Source organism: Muntiacus reevesi, chromosome 5, assembly GCF_963930625.1.
Source record: "Muntiacus reevesi chromosome 5, mMunRee1.1, whole genome shotgun sequence".
Taxonomy (NCBI): Eukaryota; Metazoa; Chordata; class Mammalia; order Artiodactyla; family Cervidae; genus Muntiacus; species Muntiacus reevesi.
In genome coordinates, this window is record NC_089253.1 from 41,688,710 (window position 1) to 41,706,653 (window position 17,944).

At 60.5% G+C, this 17,944-nt stretch overlaps 2 protein-coding genes across 6 annotated transcripts in view; one reads left to right on the top strand and one right to left on the bottom strand.

Moving 5' to 3' along the window:
* The first annotated feature begins 897 nt into the window (after positions 1-897).
* On the top strand, positions 898-10,879 carry OVOL1 (ovo like transcriptional repressor 1). Of its 2 annotated transcripts, none has more exons than XM_065937759.1 (4): positions 898-1,185; positions 7,561-7,778; positions 9,440-9,629; positions 9,797-10,879. In XM_065937759.1, the coding sequence occupies exons 1-4, from the start codon at positions 1,086-1,088 to the stop codon at positions 10,090-10,092; spliced, it is 804 nt and encodes a 267-aa protein (XP_065793831.1). In that variant the 5' UTR covers positions 898-1,085; the 3' UTR covers positions 10,093-10,879. The 2 variants fall into 2 exon arrangements, with proteins under 2 accessions (XP_065793831.1, XP_065793832.1); XM_065937760.1 differs by lacking the exon at positions 898-1,185 and adding an exon at positions 1,386-1,517.
* Positions 2,725-17,944, bottom strand: part of LOC136169747 (basic proline-rich protein-like) — a 40,559-nt gene continuing 25,339 nt past the window's right edge. For 2 of the 4 annotated variants that reach the window (XM_065937762.1, XM_065937761.1), the window contains 5 exons: positions 11,037-11,194; positions 8,709-8,895; positions 5,857-5,943; positions 5,616-5,708; positions 2,725-3,097 (listed from right to left, as the gene is read on the bottom strand). In XM_065937762.1, coding sequence (XP_065793834.1) covers positions 2,790-3,097; positions 5,616-5,708; positions 5,857-5,943; positions 8,709-8,895; positions 11,037-11,039 — 678 coding nt within the window. In that variant the 5' untranslated portion in view covers positions 11,040-11,194 and the 3' untranslated portion in view covers positions 2,725-2,789. Of the gene's footprint in view, positions 4,915-5,615; positions 5,709-5,856; positions 5,944-8,708; positions 8,896-11,036; positions 11,880-17,944 lie in introns of those variants that run through there. The other 2 variants (XM_065937763.1, XM_065937765.1) reach the window with 2 other exon arrangements.

A 17,944-nucleotide genomic window follows, 5' to 3' on the forward strand; every position in this document is an offset into this window, starting at 1 on the left:
CTTTGGCGCACCCCAATGGCTAAGGCGCTGGGGTCTTTCCGGAAGGCGGCGGACTCAGAGCGGTTTAAAAGGCCCTTCCTCCACGAAGCCTTCCACACCTGCCCGGCCGAAAGGCGGACTCTCGGCGGCCCCGAGCCCGGCGGGTGCTCTCCGCTTTGTATTGCGGCCGGCGCGGCCTGGCCTTGCGGGTCCACCGGCCTGCGCGCTCCTGCGGCCCCGCGTGCCATTACTCACGGAGCCGGCGACCAGCCAATACCTCTGGGCTGAGCCACGAATTGCTCAGCCAGGCCTTTGAGACCCGGGGCCGCCTGGGCCCAGGCCCGGTTCAACAAGTGTGGGCCGGGCCGCCCAGTCTCGCCCGACGGCTTCGCGCCTCCCCAGGCGCCCGGGGCGCGCCGGGCCCCGTCGGGAGTTTCATTTCATCACCGGCCGAGCGTGCGAGCGCCGGATAACGTTGCCCCTTCCCCTCCCTCCCCTGCTCGTCGGCTCTCTCTCCGAAACTCCGGTTGGCGAACGCTAGCCCTCCCGCTGGGCGGCAACCGGGCCGGCCCGGCAGCCGGGTGCCCTGCGCCCGCCCCCGCCCGGCCACCCCGCCCAGGCCGCGAGGCCACCTCACCGGCAGCGGAATGGAAACCGGTTCGACAGGTAACAAATAGGTGGGTTGTCACCGTTATTTCCCAACGCATGCGCCGTCGCTCCCCGGGCCACTCCAAGCTAATTAGCTCCGATCACCCCCTCCCCGCCCCAGCCACCAACACACACCGCCGCGAGCCAATAAAGCGTGAACCCGTCCGGCCGGCTCGCACTTTAAGACTCCGTGAGCGGCCGCGAGGGACGCCAGTCGCGCCGGGAGACGCTTCCCCGCCGCCGGCGGCACCTGGCTGCAGGGGACCTCATTGGGACCGGAGGACGCAACAGCTCCACCGAGCTGAAACGGGCGCGCGCCGTCCGGGGCGCTTTGGCGACTTCTTCTCCGACCTGCCCCCTCCCCACCCCCCGCCCGCCTCCAGCCCGGCCCGGGAAAGGTGGGACGGCTCCGGCTCTAGTTGCGGAAGCGGCCCGTGCCGCGCGAGGAGGGTTCGAAGATGCCCCGCGCCTTTCTGGTGAAGAAGCCGTGCGTCTCCACGTGCAGAAGGAACTGGAGCGAGCTCCCCGACGAGGAGCGCGGCGAGATCTACGTGCCAGGTGAGGCGCCCATCCAGCGCGCCCGGGGCCCCGCGCCGTCGAGAGGACGGAGGGCCCGTCGAGCGGCCGGCGTGCGGGGCGCCGTGGCGCGGAGCCCGATTTAATGTTTAAGCGGCCGCGGCCCCGTTAGCCCGCGCGGGCGCGGCCGACCCCGGGCGCCGGGGGGAAGGGAGGGGAGGGGAGGGCGAGCGGAAGGAGCGGCCATGTAGGGGCCTGGGTGGGCGCGGGGGCGGCCTGATGCGGGCGGACAGCGGTTCCCAGGCCGGGGCGGGGGCGCGCGGGCTCGCCCTCCCCTCCACCGGCCTGAGCCGCGGCGCAGGGGAGGCAACGGGGTGTGTCACCGCCCCGGCGACCCTCCACTCTCGCGTCGTAAATCCAGAAAGCCAGGGCTTTTATGGGGCGGGCGGAGGGCACTGGAGCGGTGCCACTTTGGGGGGGCCGGGAGCGAGCTGGAGCTCGGGCTGAGGTTTGTGCAAAATGCAAGAGAAGACCCTGAGCGTAGGCCACCTTCATTGCTCTCTCCGTTTCCCCCACAACGCGGGTGGCCAGAAGGTCCCTGTGGGGGTCGGGCAGGCAGGGAGCCCCCAGCCGTGAGGAATGCCAGACGGCGGGGAAGGCGCCGGCTGCACCCCACCAGCCCTGAAGACAAAGGTGGGATCGGGTCTCACCTCGGTTAGAAACGCGCCTCCTTCAGCCTCGAAGAGGACACCAGTGAGCTGAAAGGGGGTTTAAAGAAGCCGTCCCACAGCCAGGGACCAGCCCGGGGGAAGCTGAGGCAGCCAGTTTATTTTCGGAAGACGCCGTGACAGCGTCGGAGGCAACTTGGAATGAGTAACCCCAGTTGTTTCTTGCCCCGGCGGCATCTTCCTTGTTAACCTTCTGTCCGCCCCACCCCCAACAGAATCTTTGGTCTGGAGCAAGCAGGTTTCCTTCGGAACTCCCCCTCCCCAGGCCTGGGGGGTGGGGCGGGGGATGCGCTGAACACCCTGCCCAGCGCCTCCCAGGGGGGGGAGGTTGTAATTAACCAACCGACTTTGACCCTTGATCTGCAGGCTCCCCGGCACCGCCCCAGGCCTTGTAGGAAAGTGGCGAAATGAGGGCGGTGAGGGGCCCTGTGAGGGCTTTTGCCTCAGTTTCTTTCCTGAATGCATGGTTGGAGACAGTGAGTGAAGCGGTGGCCTGACCGGTGTCAGGATCCCTATGGCCTAGGGAGCTGGCAGCGTGTTTCACAGCTTAGCCTTGTCTCAAGCGCCTTGGCCCCTGTCTACAGCCTCCTTAAGACGAGGGAATGTTCCAAAAGCCCTGATGATCCCAGTGGGGAAACTGAGACAGCAAGGGACCTGAGCAGGCCCAGGACTCTCTGTGCGGTGGTTTATTGTTTCTCCAAGTTCCCCAGGGAGTTGATGGTGTTTCAGGTCTGGAAGGGGTGAGGGTGAGGGCCGCCGGCCCCCTTCCTTGCTCCTGCTCCTCCCTCACCTGTGTTTGACTTGCTGCTTAGCTGCTCCTTGGGATCTGATAAACCGAACTTGGACTGTGTTAGAGGTGAGCGGAGCCTTGCTTGAGACTCAGTGTGCTGTTATTTTTAGTTTTATTTCACATCCCAATCAGTAACAGATCATGTGTTGACTTTTACAAAGGACAAAGAAATTCCGCTCGTTCAAATTGTTGGCTGCCTTGTGTGCCGGTGGTTTTCCCCACCGCATTTCTGGTGGCCGAGGTGGGAGTGGCGGTGGGGGCGGGGGGCACCTACACCCAGGGGCAGGCCCAGCAGGTGCAGAGGAGGGCATCTGGATGGTCTGTGCCACCTGCTGCTGCTGTCCAGGGGAGCGGAGCCGCTCAACCTGCAGGACCACCCTGCACATAGGGTGGGGTCTAACCTGGAAATGCAGGTGAGAAGTGGCCAGGCAAAGTCCTGTAGGGTCAAGCAAAGAGGAGAAGTCAAAGAACTGACTTTTGCCCCTCAAACCATGTGGCCCACTAGCAAGTTTTCCCACAGGTTTTGGAAATGAGAAAGCGAATGTTCTCGGGCTACGCTCGGGCGCCTCAGATGGCTGGAGAGTGGGGAGTGTGTTTTGTGGTGGCCTGTCCCCTGACTGGGCCATTCCATCACCAGCGGACCGTGACCCCAGGAGCCGGCTGGGCACGTTTCCTTCACCCCACCCCACAGACTCAGCACGTTGTGACCAGCTAAGCGTTGACCCCGTCCGGTCCCACCGGGAGAGGCACTGGGAGAGCTGGGGAACGAAGCGTCTGAGGTCTGACCTTCCCACCCCAGTCCTCTGAGACCCTCAGGGTAGCAAAGAATGCCTGGAAGAAGGGCTTTACTGACTGAAGGCTCTGACTCCAGGGCCCCAGGCTGACCAGCACTCCAGCCTCTTCTCTGAGGCACAGTTCTAGAGGTTTCCCACCCTCAGTCCCCTGGCCTCTGTCTCCCCCAAAAGCTGAGGGAAAGGTCCAGAGGTGGGCACAGGGGCTGGAAGGCCGTGGGGGTGGGAGACGGCACCACTCCTGCCGGGAGCATTGAAAGGGCTCGTGGTTAAGAAGCCCCTCTTTGGGCCCCCTGCCCCCCACCCCCCTCCCCGCATCTCCCTAGCATTTCTCCTGTTGTATCAGTACTGACTGTGGGAGGGATGCTGGTTTTTTGAGGATGAACTCAGGCACCTGTTGTACCCAGGAGCTAAATTCCATCTTCTGGACCAAAGAGGAAGCTCCAGGAACAGAGGAATGGGGATGAAGCGGGGGTACTCCTGGCCCCTGCTGAGAGGAATAGGGAAAGGCCGGGAAGACCCTGGAGGGGCAGACCCAGCCTGGAAGCTGAAGGACACGCTCCAGCCATGAGCGTCCCGGGGCCTCTCCCCTCTCCCCAGCTTGGGACACAGAGTCTGTGGGTCCTTCTGCCAGTTTGCCAGCACGTGCCCTCCCCAGGGAGGCAGCCAGGCTGAGGTGGGGGGACTGGAGCTTCCCCAGCCTGGCTCTGACGAGGCCGTGCGGGTTGCTGGGCGGCTATCTTTCCTGGCCGGCTGAGATAGGAAGGCTGAGAAAGTCAGCTTGGGGCCCCAGAGTACACGTGTGGGGGTGGGATGGAGTGGAGCTGGGGCGCAATTATGCTTCTGATGGTAATTATTCTAATTCCTGGGAAGGGTTGGCAGTGAGGTCTCCGTGGAGCAAGGCTGGGAAGGTAGGCAGCCAGCCCACGGGTGGGAAGGGTGGGCTGGGTGGGCTTCCTGGCTGTCCCACGGGGTGCCATCACCCAAGCTGCCCTAGCTGTTTGTCCCTCGCTTGGGTGACCTGAGGCAGAATCCTGCCAGACTATTTGTCCCAGAAAGAGAGCAGGTGAGGACGAGTCCTCTGGGCACCGGGAGGACAGGAGCAAAGCGTGGCCATTGTTGACGTCAGCTTTCCTCTTTAACTCTGTTCACTCTCAGCCGGGGCTGCGTGGCCTCCCACAGGGGGTCCCCGTGCTGCCCCGGGAGGATGGGCAGCTCGCGAACACTGCACAGTCCTGCGGCGTCCGCCCGGGAGCGAGGGCTGGGGTGTGCCGGGTGGCCTTCGTTGTGGACTCAGTATGAAAAACGGTTGGTGGAGGAGGGGGGCGATCCCGCCGGAGGGGAACCCTTGGTGTTCATAGCGTGGGAACGACAGGCTGAGAGACGGGCCGGTTGCGTTTCCAGGGCTGCCCACCGCGGGCGGTTGACTTCGCTGGCTTCCTGTGATGCCCTGCTAGCTGACCTGGAGGCGGGAGGAGACGGGTGTGGGGGACCCTGCCCTACCTGATGCAGGTGCAGGGCTGCCTGACAGGAGCCTGGGCGTGCTGACACACGGGGCTCCCTCCAGCCTGCTTCAGGGCTGAGCTGAGCCCCGACCCCCTCCCAGGTCGGCGCAGCCGCAGCCTCTGGGAGGCAGAGGCCGGTTGTCCTCACGCCTCTTCTGCCTGCTCTGCCCAGAGAGTCTGGCCCTGGCCTGAAGTCTTGCATGGGGAGGACCCAGCACCCTGTCTGGTATTTGGGCCAGGAGCTTGAGGGACTTGCTGAAGGCCGAGGCGGGGGGAGAAGGCCTTGGGGGGGTGCTGCTCTGAACCCCTCATCCAGGTGGAGGCAAGCTGGGCGGACAGAAGGGGAGCCCTGGAACCCCTGAGGCTGCGGGGAGAGGGCCCGGCTGGCGCGGCCTGGCCACGCTCCTCTGCTGTGGGCGGGCGATGAGTAGCCACAGCGGCCGCCACCTTGCCGGAAACATCTAATTAGGGGACAGAGAGCAGCGCTGGCAGGGCCCGACCAGTTCTGCTTCCTGCCACTCGGTGACACCCAGCCACGGGAGCCGCAGCGGGCGAGCGCTCCCTGTGCGTGCGGCGGGACACGCTCCTGGGGGTGGCGGGAAGACAGGTTTGGCGGGGCTGGTGGGAGGAGGTGAGCACCCCACCCTGATGGCCTCACCTGCCCCTGGCTTGGGGTAGAAGCGGCGCGGAGGCAGGCCAGGCGGGCCCGCTCCCTGTCCCCAGCTCCCCGGCACCGTCACTTCAGGGGTTTCTGTGGAATGAGAGAGGCAGGCACTGGTCTCTCCCCAAACCCGCTGAGATCTCAGAACCCTGGCCTTGGACACCCCCACCCCCACCCCGAGTGGAGCAAGGGAGCCAAGGGTGACAACTCACTGGGGTGCAAACTGGTTAACCCTTACCTGCTGTTACTCCTCCGTCTACTGCTCCATGTGCAGGCGGTGTGGCCCGGCTCCAGCGCCGGGGAGCCTCGCTCATGCTACCCGATACTGAAAGAGAGGGTAGAGGTTCCTGTTTATCTCTACCTGGATTGAGAAATGGAAATTGTCATCCAGCTTTGAATTCCCAGGCAGGATCTCCAATAGCCGTATAAGCTGGCATCAGCTGAAGCTGCCAGCTCTCGGACACGCACCCCCCAGCAGACCCCGTCCCTGTGGGAAGACTGGGGGGACCCCCGAGAGCTCCGGCCTGACGTCCAGCCGCCCAGGGCTTGGAGAGAGGCCAGGCCAGGGCCAGGCGCTGGTGAATCAACTCCCAGAATGAGGTGGCTCATTAGAATCCCCAAACGGACAGACAGACGGCGCCAGTGCCAGCCGAACGGGTTTGGGTGTCGGGCAAGCACATTCTTCCCCCTGTCAGACCTTTGTTGTGCTTTGAGGGGGCGAGAGCTGGGGCCGCTCCCGAAACTGGGGTGCCTTCACAGCTGCCTCTCCTCCATCAGCATGTCCTCCGCCCCCTCAGGTCCCAGCCCTCCGCCTCCAGCCTTGAGCGCTGCGTCCTGCCAGGGCCGCCCCTCCCCGGATCCCCATCCACTGTCTCACCGGCCAGGGGGCAGCGGCGCGGGGGGGGCCTGTTCATGGTTCTGAAACCCTAAGTCCACCTCCCGAAAGCCCACTCATCCTTTCCTCCCTGTGCCTCTCTTTGAGTTTTCCTTCTGAGGCTTGGAGAATGTTCCTAACTTAGCCTCTTTGAGGGAAAAACACTAAATTGAAGCATTAGATTGTTTGCCTCGGCTCTGGGGGTGTGAGACTTGTCTCTTCTTTGTCACTCGGGAGACCTCCCCTCCTCTCTAGTCGGGATGGGGTCCATGCCCCCGTGTGTGAGGTGTCTGCTCGCTGTCGCTGCTGTCACTGCCCGGGGCGGGGGGCCAAGCCCTCCAGGTGCCACCGTGAACTGAGCTCGGAGCGGCGAGGAGCGGTCCCTGCCGCGGGGGAGGCCTGCGTCACAGGCAGGCAGGCTGCCCAGGAGACTGTTAGGCCGCATCCACCTGCTGCTCCCTGACCTCCTCCCTGCTCCGCCCCGCCCACCTGTCTGCCTGCCAAGCTGGGCCCGCGGGAGTGGGGAGCCTGGAGCCCCAAACAGCCGAGGTGTCAGGGACACAGCGGCCTGAAGGAGGGAGGGGTTAGGACCACCCAGTTCCCTACAACCAGCGGCTAAATCTGCCTGGAGGAGAGGCCCTGAGTGGCCTGACCACCGGCACCCATCTGGGGCCGCGGTGAGTCCCGGGGTCCCGGGCTTCCCGTGTTGCCCTTTGTCCCTGCGGGAGCGTGGATGAGGCCTGGAATCCAGGGGGACTGGCCCAGGTGGGGCCAGCAGACGGCTCAGGAGGAATAATTGGCAGCGCAGGTTCGGTCCTCCCAGTTCCGCTAAGACACAAATTACTCAGCGGGCAGGCCTGTGGGCCGTGGCGCTTGGCTGGCGTCACCTGTAATTACCTTAATGGGGTGGGAGGGAGGTGTGGCGGGCAGTGGGCTGGGGGCAGCCCTGCTCTGCCACATGCCTGCGAGGGGCGGGACGGTGGCTCACTGCCAGGGAGCCCTCCTGAAACCCCACAGAGTCCCCTTTTCTCCTCCACACCCTTCACCTGGCTGCTCTTCTCTTCGCAGTCAGCCTGGGCTTCTGTCCGCCACAGCCCTACCAGGAACCAGAGCCGTCAGTGGCTGAACCCCCTTCTTGCCCCCTGGCTTTGGACATGAGCCTTCGGAACTCCAGCTATAGTGTGACCCCCGGGCCCTGCGTGGTTGCCCAGCTGCCTTCCGAAGACATGAGCCGCCTGGCAGGCCCGCAGAGCAGAGACCACGGCTTTCTGCGCACCAAGATGAAGGTACTGACCCTCACAGTGTCTCTGAGGCCCAGGGGCATGTGGGTCCATGTGGGTCCCGCCCACAAGGCGTGGCCCAAATGAGATTAGGCAGACTGGCCTTGGATCTGGGTCCAGATTTCTACAGATGTGAGCCTCCCTGGGGCACAGACAGGGTGGGAAAGAAGACAAGTGAGCCTGAAGAGAGGGTGACACGCGTTGGGGAGAAGCAGTGAGGTTCGAAAGACGTCCAGCTTTTGGAGTCCTTTGTGGGCGTTGTTTAGTTTCGTTTCTGGCCTTGAGGGGAGGCACCCCTTACACAGAAGTCCTTGGAAAAGCGGGGAGGCGTGAGCCTGGCTCTGCACCCCAGCCTGGCCCGTGTCTCCGCAGCCACAAGAGTGAGGTCTGGGATCTGCTCGGTGGTCAGCTGTCCCCTGAGGCGTGTGCCTGGCAGTCTCTGCCTCGTCCAAGTGCATGCTTCCAACCCAGGGCCTTGCATCTCGGGCGGGGCCTGGTGAACCCGGGTTCAGCAGCCGAGGCAGGAAGAAGCACAGGGCGGCGGAAACGACTCTGCTTCCCAGGAGCACGAGTCCTGTGTTCCTGAAAGTTCTGGAACCTGGAAGCACCTGCCAGTGGTGATCTAGTGGAAGGGCTGTCAATGGAGCTTCCTATGAGCCAAGAGACCAGGGAAAACTGGCAGGGAAAGGCTGCTCCTCCTCTCTCACCTTGGAGGCCGGGGGTTGTAACCCTCCAGGAATCACCAGGAAATGTGCTGGGTGGCTGACAGGGGAGCTGACACAGTGCCCCGATCCCCGAGGGCCTCTCCTCCCAGCCCTTGAGCCCCAGCAGCTAAGGAGTGCGTGGAGGGAAAGCAGAGGGCACAGGACCATAGACGAGGCAGAGGCGTGAATCCTGACCCCAAATGGCTTGCTCAGTGAGCAGCACGGCCTTTACCTGGCGCCAGGAGCTGCGCGGGGCCAGGCAGCATGGGTGACAGGGAGCACCTCGGGCCCGGGGGGCTCGGGCGGCGTGGCCAGCGACAAGGACCCCACGAAGCACAAGTGACCTCTGAGCGTTCAGAAGTAGGGCCCGGAGACCACGTCTCCACTTCTGAACAGATCTGAGGTGTTCCACAGTTACCCTGAAAATGAAAAACCTTTATAAAGAGAGTCATCAGGGTGGGAAAGGGACCCAGACTAGACCACGTCAGGCTCAAGAAAGGCCGGGGCTGGGCCGGCCCGTGAGGCGAGGGAGCTCTGGGCCCCCAGCGGTGGCCTCAGCCCAGGAGGGCAGCACGCAGACCATGACCGTGTCATGGAACCTTCCCCGTCCTGAGGTGCAGACGGAGAACTGAGCAGCAGCTAGAGGAAGCCTGGGCTCAGGGAAGGGGGGACTTCCTGTCAGGGAGAGTTGCCGTCTTTCTGTTGGGAGCTGGCCGCCTGTCTCTAGAGGCGGTAAAGAAGGGCCTCGCAGAGGGACTCAGGAGCCCGACAAGAGGCTGACCAAGGGCCCAAAGGCGGCTTCTGGCTCCACCACCCCATCTCCGGAGCCAGTGCCCGGCGGTGTGGCCCCTGGGTGGGCAGCGCCCTCCTTGGGGCCGGGGGCTGGCGTGGTGCATCTTCCCGATCTGCCGCCTGCAGCCCCAGCTCCTGGGTGTCTGTCACACACCCCGCCCTCGCCCACAGGTGACGCTGGGGGACGGTCCCAGCGGAGACCTCTTCACCTGCCACATCTGCCAGAAGGCCTTCACCTACCAGCGCATGCTGAACCGCCACATGAAGTGCCACAATGATGTCAAGAGGCACCTCTGCACCTACTGCGGGAAGGGCTTCAACGACACCTTCGACCTCAAGAGGCATGTGCGCACCCATACAGGTAAGAGGGGCCCGCCCCGCGGCGGGGCCCAGCAGCCGCGTGGCCATCGTGGGGGTGGCCGGGGCACGCGGGGCGGACGTCCTCGTCCCCTCCGTCGGGCCGCTGGGGAGTCGGGGCTCCTGTACCCCAGAGCCGGGTCCCTGACGCCCCCGCTGCCCTCCCTGCAGGCGTGCGGCCCTACAAGTGCAGCCTGTGTGACAAGGCCTTCACACAGCGCTGCTCTCTGGAGTCCCACCTCAAGAAGATCCACGGCGTGCAGCAGAAGTACGCGTACAAGGAGCGGCGGGCCAAGCTGTACGTGTGCGAGGAGTGCGGCTGCACGTCCGAGAGCCAGGAGGGCCATGTCCTCCACCTCAAGGAGCACCACCCCGACAGCCCGCTGCTGCGCAAGACCTCCAAGAAGGTGGCCGTGGCCTTGCAGAACACCGTCACCTCCCTGCTGCAGAGCGCCCACCACGTCTGAGGCGCCCCAAGAGGGCGGGGGCCGCCTCCTCGCTGCCCTGCCAGCCCGCCCTCTGCGGCTCCCTGCCGGAGCACCCGAGGGCAGACCTGGGGCTGGCCATGCGTGCTCGCTCGGGCTGGCACTACTGACCTCTGTTTGTATTTGCACTGGTGTCTTTGGACAGAGGCCGCTCCGAGCCTGGGCAGACGTGTGGGGCGGGGTGAGGCCGGGGCTGCCTTCCCTGTGGAGCAGCTGAGGCCAGAGATAGGACTTCCTTCCCAGACGAGGTACGGGAAGGTGATTCTCTTGTCCCTCACCTCTGAAGCCCGGGGCAGGGGCAGCTCGTTCCCTGTGGATGGCAGTCGGGTGCCCTTTGTCAGGGCAAACACCGGCGGTGGAGGAGCTGGCGATGGCCCACCCGCCCGTGTTCCTCTTGCTCAGGGCTGCAGGGCTCTGCTCATCGACAGGGAGATGCACGCACGTGTGCACAGCCGTGGATGTGTGTACACGGGAGGCCTTGCCACGTATCACCTCATTTTTAAGAAGTCAACTACTGGTGCCAAGGAGGTTTTATTTCTTTTTTTAAAAGATGACAAGTGTACAGATATTAATATATTTTTGGTGCCGATGGCGACTGCTTTTAAGAGAGGATGGAGCTGGCTTTTCTCCTCCCCACGCAGTTCTATTTATCCTGGACATTTCACACCTCCCCTGTGCCTCGACTGTGGGGTGGCCACCCTCACCCACCCTTGTCTTTCCAAAGATATTTAATCGAAGACTTCCCTCCAGCCCTGGGGGAGGGTGTACTGCACCCCGTTCTTTCCTCCTGACGGGACAGGCCATCACAGCTTCTGCTCTTCCCTCCTTGGAATTCTGCCTCCTTCCTACATCCTTTCAAGGCCAGCCTCCGGGTGACCGAGAGCCCCCTGGCCTCTTGATGACAGACCATGGGCGGAACAACTCACCATTCCAGAGGCCGAGGGTTTGTCTGGCTGGGGCCGCGGGGCTAAGACCAGAGGAGGGGTGATGAGTCTGTGATGCGCCCAGGGGTCCCCCGCTGGCAGTAACAAGAGTGCGGGGCCAGGCTTCGAGGTCTACTCTTTTCTTGGCTGAGTCAAAAACCCTAGGACAGGAGCAAAAAAGTGGGACAGAGTCATAACCAGACACATCAGAAACTTCTGGAGGGAGGACGGTGTGAGATGGTTAACAGGTTATCTTTGTAGCCTTTCTGCTGTTTTTCAGACGGCGGGGTTGGCCCTTGCGCCCCTGAGGAGGGAGCCACCCCTGCATGGGCTGCTGCATTAGAAGGACTCGGCCAAGCTCCCCTGGCTTTAGCTGGGTTTCCTACGAAAAACAGGAAAGGGCTGTGGGTCAAAAGGGAGAGACAGGCAGGGGCTGGAGCTAGTCTGCCAAAGAATGAGAAGGCAAACTTGAAAGAGAACAACAGAGCAGGTGGAGCCGCCCCGAGAAGCCACAGCCCAGGTGGACCCAGCCTTGGCCTGTCCTGCAGCATCCACACAGCCCGGGATGCGGGAGGGGGCCTTCTCTGGCACAGCTCTGAATGTGTGTGGATGGTTTTGGAAGAGTCTGGCTTCATTTTACTTTAGGGCCTGCGAGAGCTGCTGTATTCTGGAAGTTGTAATGTATACAATAACATTCTCTGGAAGTTCTGTCTTGTTTACGTGTCTGTGTCCCTGTGTGCGTTGCCTGGTCATTCTCCATCTCTGTTCATTGCCATCCAAGGAGGCTGCAGAGCTCTGTTGTCTGTTTTATTTTATAACTTTTCCCTCAACTAGCAAAATAAAGGAACTGTCATTTTCTGTGTTTCAGCATTTTTGTTTCATAGGCCTCTTTTTCCCACCTACAGGGAAATTAATCAAAACAAGGGATACATTCTATTCAAAGTCTCAGCCTTTCACAGGTGGCACTGGTTCTCAAGTCCAGACAGGAACCTGCTCAATTAAGGGGCCTGCCCATGGTCTAAGCAGTCAGTGCCTGCTGACCCCAGGACCCCACTCTGTTCTCCGTGGTGGCCACAGGTCCCATACCCTGCCAGGGCCATAGGAGGAAGAGCCGCATTCCCTAAATAGTAGGGCACGAAGTTCTTGTCAGTTCTGGGTCAGACACTTCACTGTGGGGATGGTCACACCCACATAGCCTTTGTTCCAGGCCAGGTACACTGTGTGTTAGCACCCTTGACCTTCCAGCCGCACTCTGGGATGGGCGCAGAGTGCTGATGGGGAGGTTGGCAGATGGCATGGCACCTCTAGGCAACTCAAAGTCGAGGGAAACTTAGAGATCACCTGGCCGTGCCCATCACCTACCTAGGATCACTGGGGAGACCTGATCACTCTGGGACCCGGGTGCCTGAGTGCCCGTTCAGTGTTCTTCCATCACAGCCTCGCCAGGCATGGAGGAGGCGGCTGCCAGGCCTGGGCCCTTGGCGTACGTTCTGGGAGAAGGTGGCAGCTCTGTTGCTGTGAGGAGAACGGGAAACATTGGTCTGACCTCCATAGCTCTCCCGTGTGAAGGCAGAGGGTGGAAGGGCCCCAAGCCCTCCCTGTGTGTCTAAATAGCCAGGCACAGAGGATTTCCCTTTATCTCTAGAAGCCTCCCAATGTGAAAGGCAAACCAAATCCCATTTTTCCATGTCCCGGGATGAGCAGAACCCATTGTCAAAGCCCAGATGATTAACTGCTATGTAAACTCTAGCAGGAGCAAGGTTTCCCGGAAGCCAGGGATGGGGGTGGGGGGAGGGCTCCCTCTGAGGCTCTGCTCTCTCCCCCTCCTCAGCAGGGCTCGGGGGTGGGACACCGCCCGACAAGGTCAGGCCAGACGGTCACATTCTGAGGGCCCATAATGATCTCCAGCTTCTGCAGGATGGCTGCCGCGTGTGGGCCTCCGCGGACCAGGAAAGAGGCTGCAGCTAGGCAGAGGGGAGAGATTAATGCAAGTCAATGTATAACTACGGGTAAGTGGTGCAGGCCTACGACCAATGCAGTGGGACCCGAAAGAAGGCTTTTGGATTTGAAAGAGTAAAGATTTTTTGAAAGAGGTGGGGTTCAGCCGGGCTGGAAAAAATGGGAGGGTCTGAAGAGAACAAAAGAAGAGGGCAGGTATTTCTGGGAGGGCGAGGGTAGGATCAGACCCAGAAGAGAGGAGGTGTGCACCCTGGGCTGGGCAGAGGTCCTCACCAGTCCCATTGCCAGTCCCGACGCTGTCATTCATTCAGCCACACCACGGGTGTTTTTTGAGCCCTGCCCAGGTGCCAATAAGAACTGGTAACCAAACAAGAGACAGACTCTCTCTTCTGAGAGACAGAAGAGCTGGCTGGGACCTAGCAAGACGTCTGGCCTAAAGGAGGATGGAGGGAGAGTCCTATTTATACATCTAAAAGCAAAGCTACCAAGTGCAGGGCAGAGGGAACTTCACAACACCAGGAAGTGCGGTGAAGATTTAGACTGTATATTTGTATGCATTTTCTAATGTTTTTACAATGAACATATATTATCTTTTATAATCAGAAGAAAATTAAGTTATAAAACAATTTGGGGCTTTTAGTCAACTTGAAGTTCAACACATCACTGGGGACGGAGCTGCCCAAAGGAGCACCAGTGTGGCCGGAGTCCCTGGGGGCGGGGAAAGAGCAGAGATAGGGCTTCCCTGGTGGCTCAGATGGTAAGGAATCTGCCTGCAATGGGGGAAAACTGGGTTCGGTTCCTAGGTCGGGAAGATCCCCGGAGGAGGGCATGGCAACCCACTCCAGTATTCTTGCCTGGAGAATCCCCATGGACAGAGAAGCCTGGTGAGCTGGAGTCCATGGGGCTCCGGAGAGTCGGACATGACTGAGCGACTGCACACAGGACTTGAGGCCCAGCCCTGTGTCTGGCTGTCTGTGGGGCCTTGGGCAAGCGACCGAACCCCTCGGTTTTTCATCTATAAAATGAGGCGGGTCCCCAAGTTGAAAGCTCCTTTCTGTCCTAACGACTTCATGTCTCTAGGCCCCCATCTCAATAAAACTCCTGAAGAAACTCACTGACAAACTGCAGCGGAAAGGAGGAGGTGCAGAAGGCTGAGAAGGTTGTCCTGCAAGTGGGGAAGACCAACCACATGGCTGCCGACTTGAAGCAGGGGGAAAGGCTCATTCCTGTGGCAGAACCTGGGCAGAGAGGTAAGCATCAGAGGGGTGCGGGCCCCCACTGCGGGGAGCCCTGGGGCAGCAGCTCAGGAGGGAGGCACCCCCAGGCAGTGTGCCTGGGGTCTGCTGGCTGGGCCTGGGAAGCCATTTGTCAGGAATTTCTTCAGGGACTCACGTGGGGGAGCTGAAGGCTGGATAAAATAATCTTCAACACTTCCACTCCAAGAATTCTAAGAGGTTGAGTGGTGGTCATGACTTCCAAGCCCAAAAAATGAGAGTGAAGAGAATGAAATGGAAAAGGAAACCCTGGATGGGGAAGACCAGTTGGGAGCCTGGGCTTGGGCGGTCTTGCCAAGAGAAAGGATACCCTGGCTGGTCCTTGGGGCCACCCAGGAGGAGCCCACTCCTTCAGGCAGGGGCAGTCACCTGACCCAGCATGTCCCACCCTCTTCATGTCCGAGACCAGCCTGCCCTCTGTGTCCTCATCCCAGCCCCCTTCCCCAGTTCCTAGAGCCTGCTTTGAGTTTTTTCTTTTTGACCGTGTTGCATGGCATGCAGGATCTTAGTTCCCTGACCCCCTGCACTGGGAGCATGGAGTGTTAACCACTGGACTTCCAGGGAAGTCCACTAGAGTCTGTCTGACACTCCATCCGTCAACCCCCCAGTCATCTCCCTCAGGGACGACCCTCGTTGTCTGGCAGCCCCCTGCCCCCAGGCGGCTGACACTGACACATGGGGGCTCAGGTCCCACGCCAGTGCTGGAGGGAACGTGAGTCAGGTGTGGAGATTCTGGCCCTGGCCCGAGGGGGACATTGATAATGACGTCTTCCAGTTTTTATTTCCTGAAAACGTAAGAGCTGGGTATCAAGCGATCCATGTCCTCTCTTCCCCACATGTTTTCTGCACAGAAAATGAGGGAGACGACTTCTACCCCATCAAGTTTTCACAGTAGGACACACACATATCAGGCATCTAGAAACATGCTCAGAGATGTGAAGGGTGGGGAGCCAGCTGCACGGTGTAACCTGCCAAACCCTCAAGCGGAAGCACCCACCTGTCCGCAGAATTCACTGGTGACTTAACTTTTGCAGGTGGATCGCCCGCCCCCCACCGCACTCCCACCTCCACAGAGAGGAAGCCAGGGCAGGGTGGCCCAGGGCAGAGAGCAAGTGAGTGAGCTCTGTGTCCAGGCTGCGGGTCCACACTGCCCGTCGGTGGACAGACAGACCATGGCATTGAAGGTGGGAGACCAAACCGGGAGAGGCTCGGGGCACTGAGAGATGCCGGCGTTGCTCACTGCTGAGCCTGGCACTCCTGGGGCCACGTCACCAGCCCTTTAATAGCAGCTAATCACCACTGGCATTTATTGAGCTCCTACTACACACGGCGCTGCGCTTCCCCTCTGACATCATTGCTAACCACCACAACAACTCTGGGAGGTGGCTATTATTGTTCCTATTTTTAGACAAAGAAATGGAAGCTCAGGGAGATGAAATGCCTTGCTCAGGGTCACACGGGCTCCAGCCTGAGGCCTGACTCTCAGGCTGGGACTCCTGTCTCCCCAGCCCTTCATGATGGGGTGGCAGGGGAACCTTTCCTCTCCATGAGCACCTACTCTGCGCTGAGCCCTGTGCTGAAGCCCTGGGGGTGCGGGTGGGGTGAGGTCCCTGCGCCCCGGGGTTCACCTTGCCCTGGGGGAGCCGCACTAGAGTGTGAGAGCCAGGGAGAAGGAAGGGGCGACCTCAGGTCAGCAGAGCTGGGGAGAGAGAAAGGTGGGAGAAACCCTGACACGGATGAGCCCCCACGACTGCCTGTCTGGTGATTGGTGCCCTAGCCCCAAGGTCTGAACTCTCCAGATGAGAAACTGCACCTGCGTGCTCAGTCATGTCTGACTCTCTGCAACCCCATGGACTGTAGCCTGCCAGGCTCTTCTGTCCGTGGGGTTTTTTGAGCAAGAATACTGGAGTGGGTTGCCACTGGGAAAGTGACACCTAGAAACCTCAACAGGAAGCCAAGTTCACAGCGGCTACCCGGCAGAGCCACCACTGTGCAGGCACCTGGCTGGAGCCTCGCAGCCTCCCACTGATGGGCATCACACTGTATTCCTAGGAAATGCGTGAAAATATAAGAAAAGAGGGTCCCAGAAACTCCTAAGCCCAAAAGTCCTCGGTGAGAGCCCAAGGGGGCCAAGGGTGTCGGGGTCTAGCTCCAGCCACAGCCATCTTCAGATATTCCAAAGGACAGGCAGGGAGATGCTTGGGAGCCAGGATGTTCCAAACCGCAGGAACTCTGAAGGGAGCTCCAGCACCTGCCCCCACGCCTGCCCTGACCTTCTCCCTGCAGACCCAGATTACCAGGTAGTGATCTTGGCCTGTAAGAAACTCATCCTTTCCTCACCCCCTCGGCCTGTCCAGTCCAGCCCGCTCCTCCGGGCCTCCCCCGCCTCTGGGGGGACTCCAGGCAACAGGCCCGGGCGCCTCCCCCTCCCCACGCGCAGGTGAGTTGGTGAAGCTGGCCAGGAGAACTGGTAGGACTCCCATCCCTTCTGCCAGAGGCAGAACCTGCAGCGGTAATCACAGGGCAAAGGAGCGGGCCAGCCGAAGACTCAGGAAGAGGAGGGCAGGCTGGCAGCCCCAGGGCCTGCATTGGGGCTGGCTCAGAAACAAGAGGGGCCCTCAGAGAGTCAGGTTCTCTGTTCCTGCCCTGACAGACCCGATCAGTACTTCCTGCCCTACCGGACCCTAATACTAATAATCCGACACAGTCTTCTTCTCCGCCATCCTCCAGACTTCTGAGAAGTTCACAGCCGGGTTTTCTGATAGAACCTCTGAGGGGCCCACCATCACCCCCCAGGAAGCAGCCTGTGAAAGAGGAGGAGTCAATGATGTCCTAGAAGTTGGGGGCAGAGGGATGGGGGCTTGGTGCCCAGGCAAAGAGGAATGGCCTTCCCTAAGGAGGCCAGGGTGCTTCTGAGGGTGGGCGCTTGAGGAGGAGCCCTCTACAAAGTTTGCTCTGTTGGTGGGGAATTTGTTAAAGAGACAGTAGAGGAGAAAGAGCATCCATGGCCTGGTTGGGAGATGTGGGGGAAACATTCCCACACTCAAAATGGTGCATGAAGATGTGGTGTCGAAAGGACTTCCCTGGTGGTCCAATGGTTAAGACTCTGCTCTTCCCCTTCAGGGGGTGCAGGTTCAAACCCCTGGTCAGGGAACTAAGATCCTGCAGGCACAGTGTGGCAAAAAAAAGAGAAAGGGGTTTCCCTGGTGCTACAGTGGATAAGAATCCACCTGCCAACGCAGGGGACACGGGTTCGATCCCTGGCCCAGGAAGATCCCACATGCCGCAGAGTAACTAGGCCCATGCACCACAACTACGGAGCCTTCAGGCTGCGACTACTGAAGCCCGTGTGCTTGGAGCCTGTGCTCTGAAACAAGAGAAGCCACGGCAATGAGAAGCAACCAGTGTAGGCCCTGCTCATGGCAATTAGAGAAAGCCTGAGCAAAGCAGCAAAGACTCAATGCAGCCAAAGATAAATATATAATTTTAAAAAAATAAAGAAGAAAAGAAAAAAGATGTGGTGTCAAAGTGAATTTGACAGATAAAATTTTAGCCCTAAAATAAAGAATCCCTGCATATCAACAAGAAAAAGAAAAGACAGAATATTGAAAACTGGGAAATAATATGCATGAGCTGTTTATGAAAAAGCTTCAAGTGATAAAAATCATGTAAAAAAAA

Coding starts and splice junctions, on each gene's coding strand:
- OVOL1 (XM_065937759.1), top strand. CDS start 1,086: ATGCCCCGCGCCTTTCTGGTGAAGAAGCCGTGCGTCTCCACGTGCAGA. Junction 1,186..7,560: donor CGGCGAGATCTACGTGCCAG/GTGAGGCGCCCA, acceptor TTCTCTTCGCAG/TCAGCCTGGGCTTCTGTCCG. Junction 7,779..9,439: donor TTCTGCGCACCAAGATGAAG/GTACTGACCCTC, acceptor CCTCGCCCACAG/GTGACGCTGGGGGACGGTCC.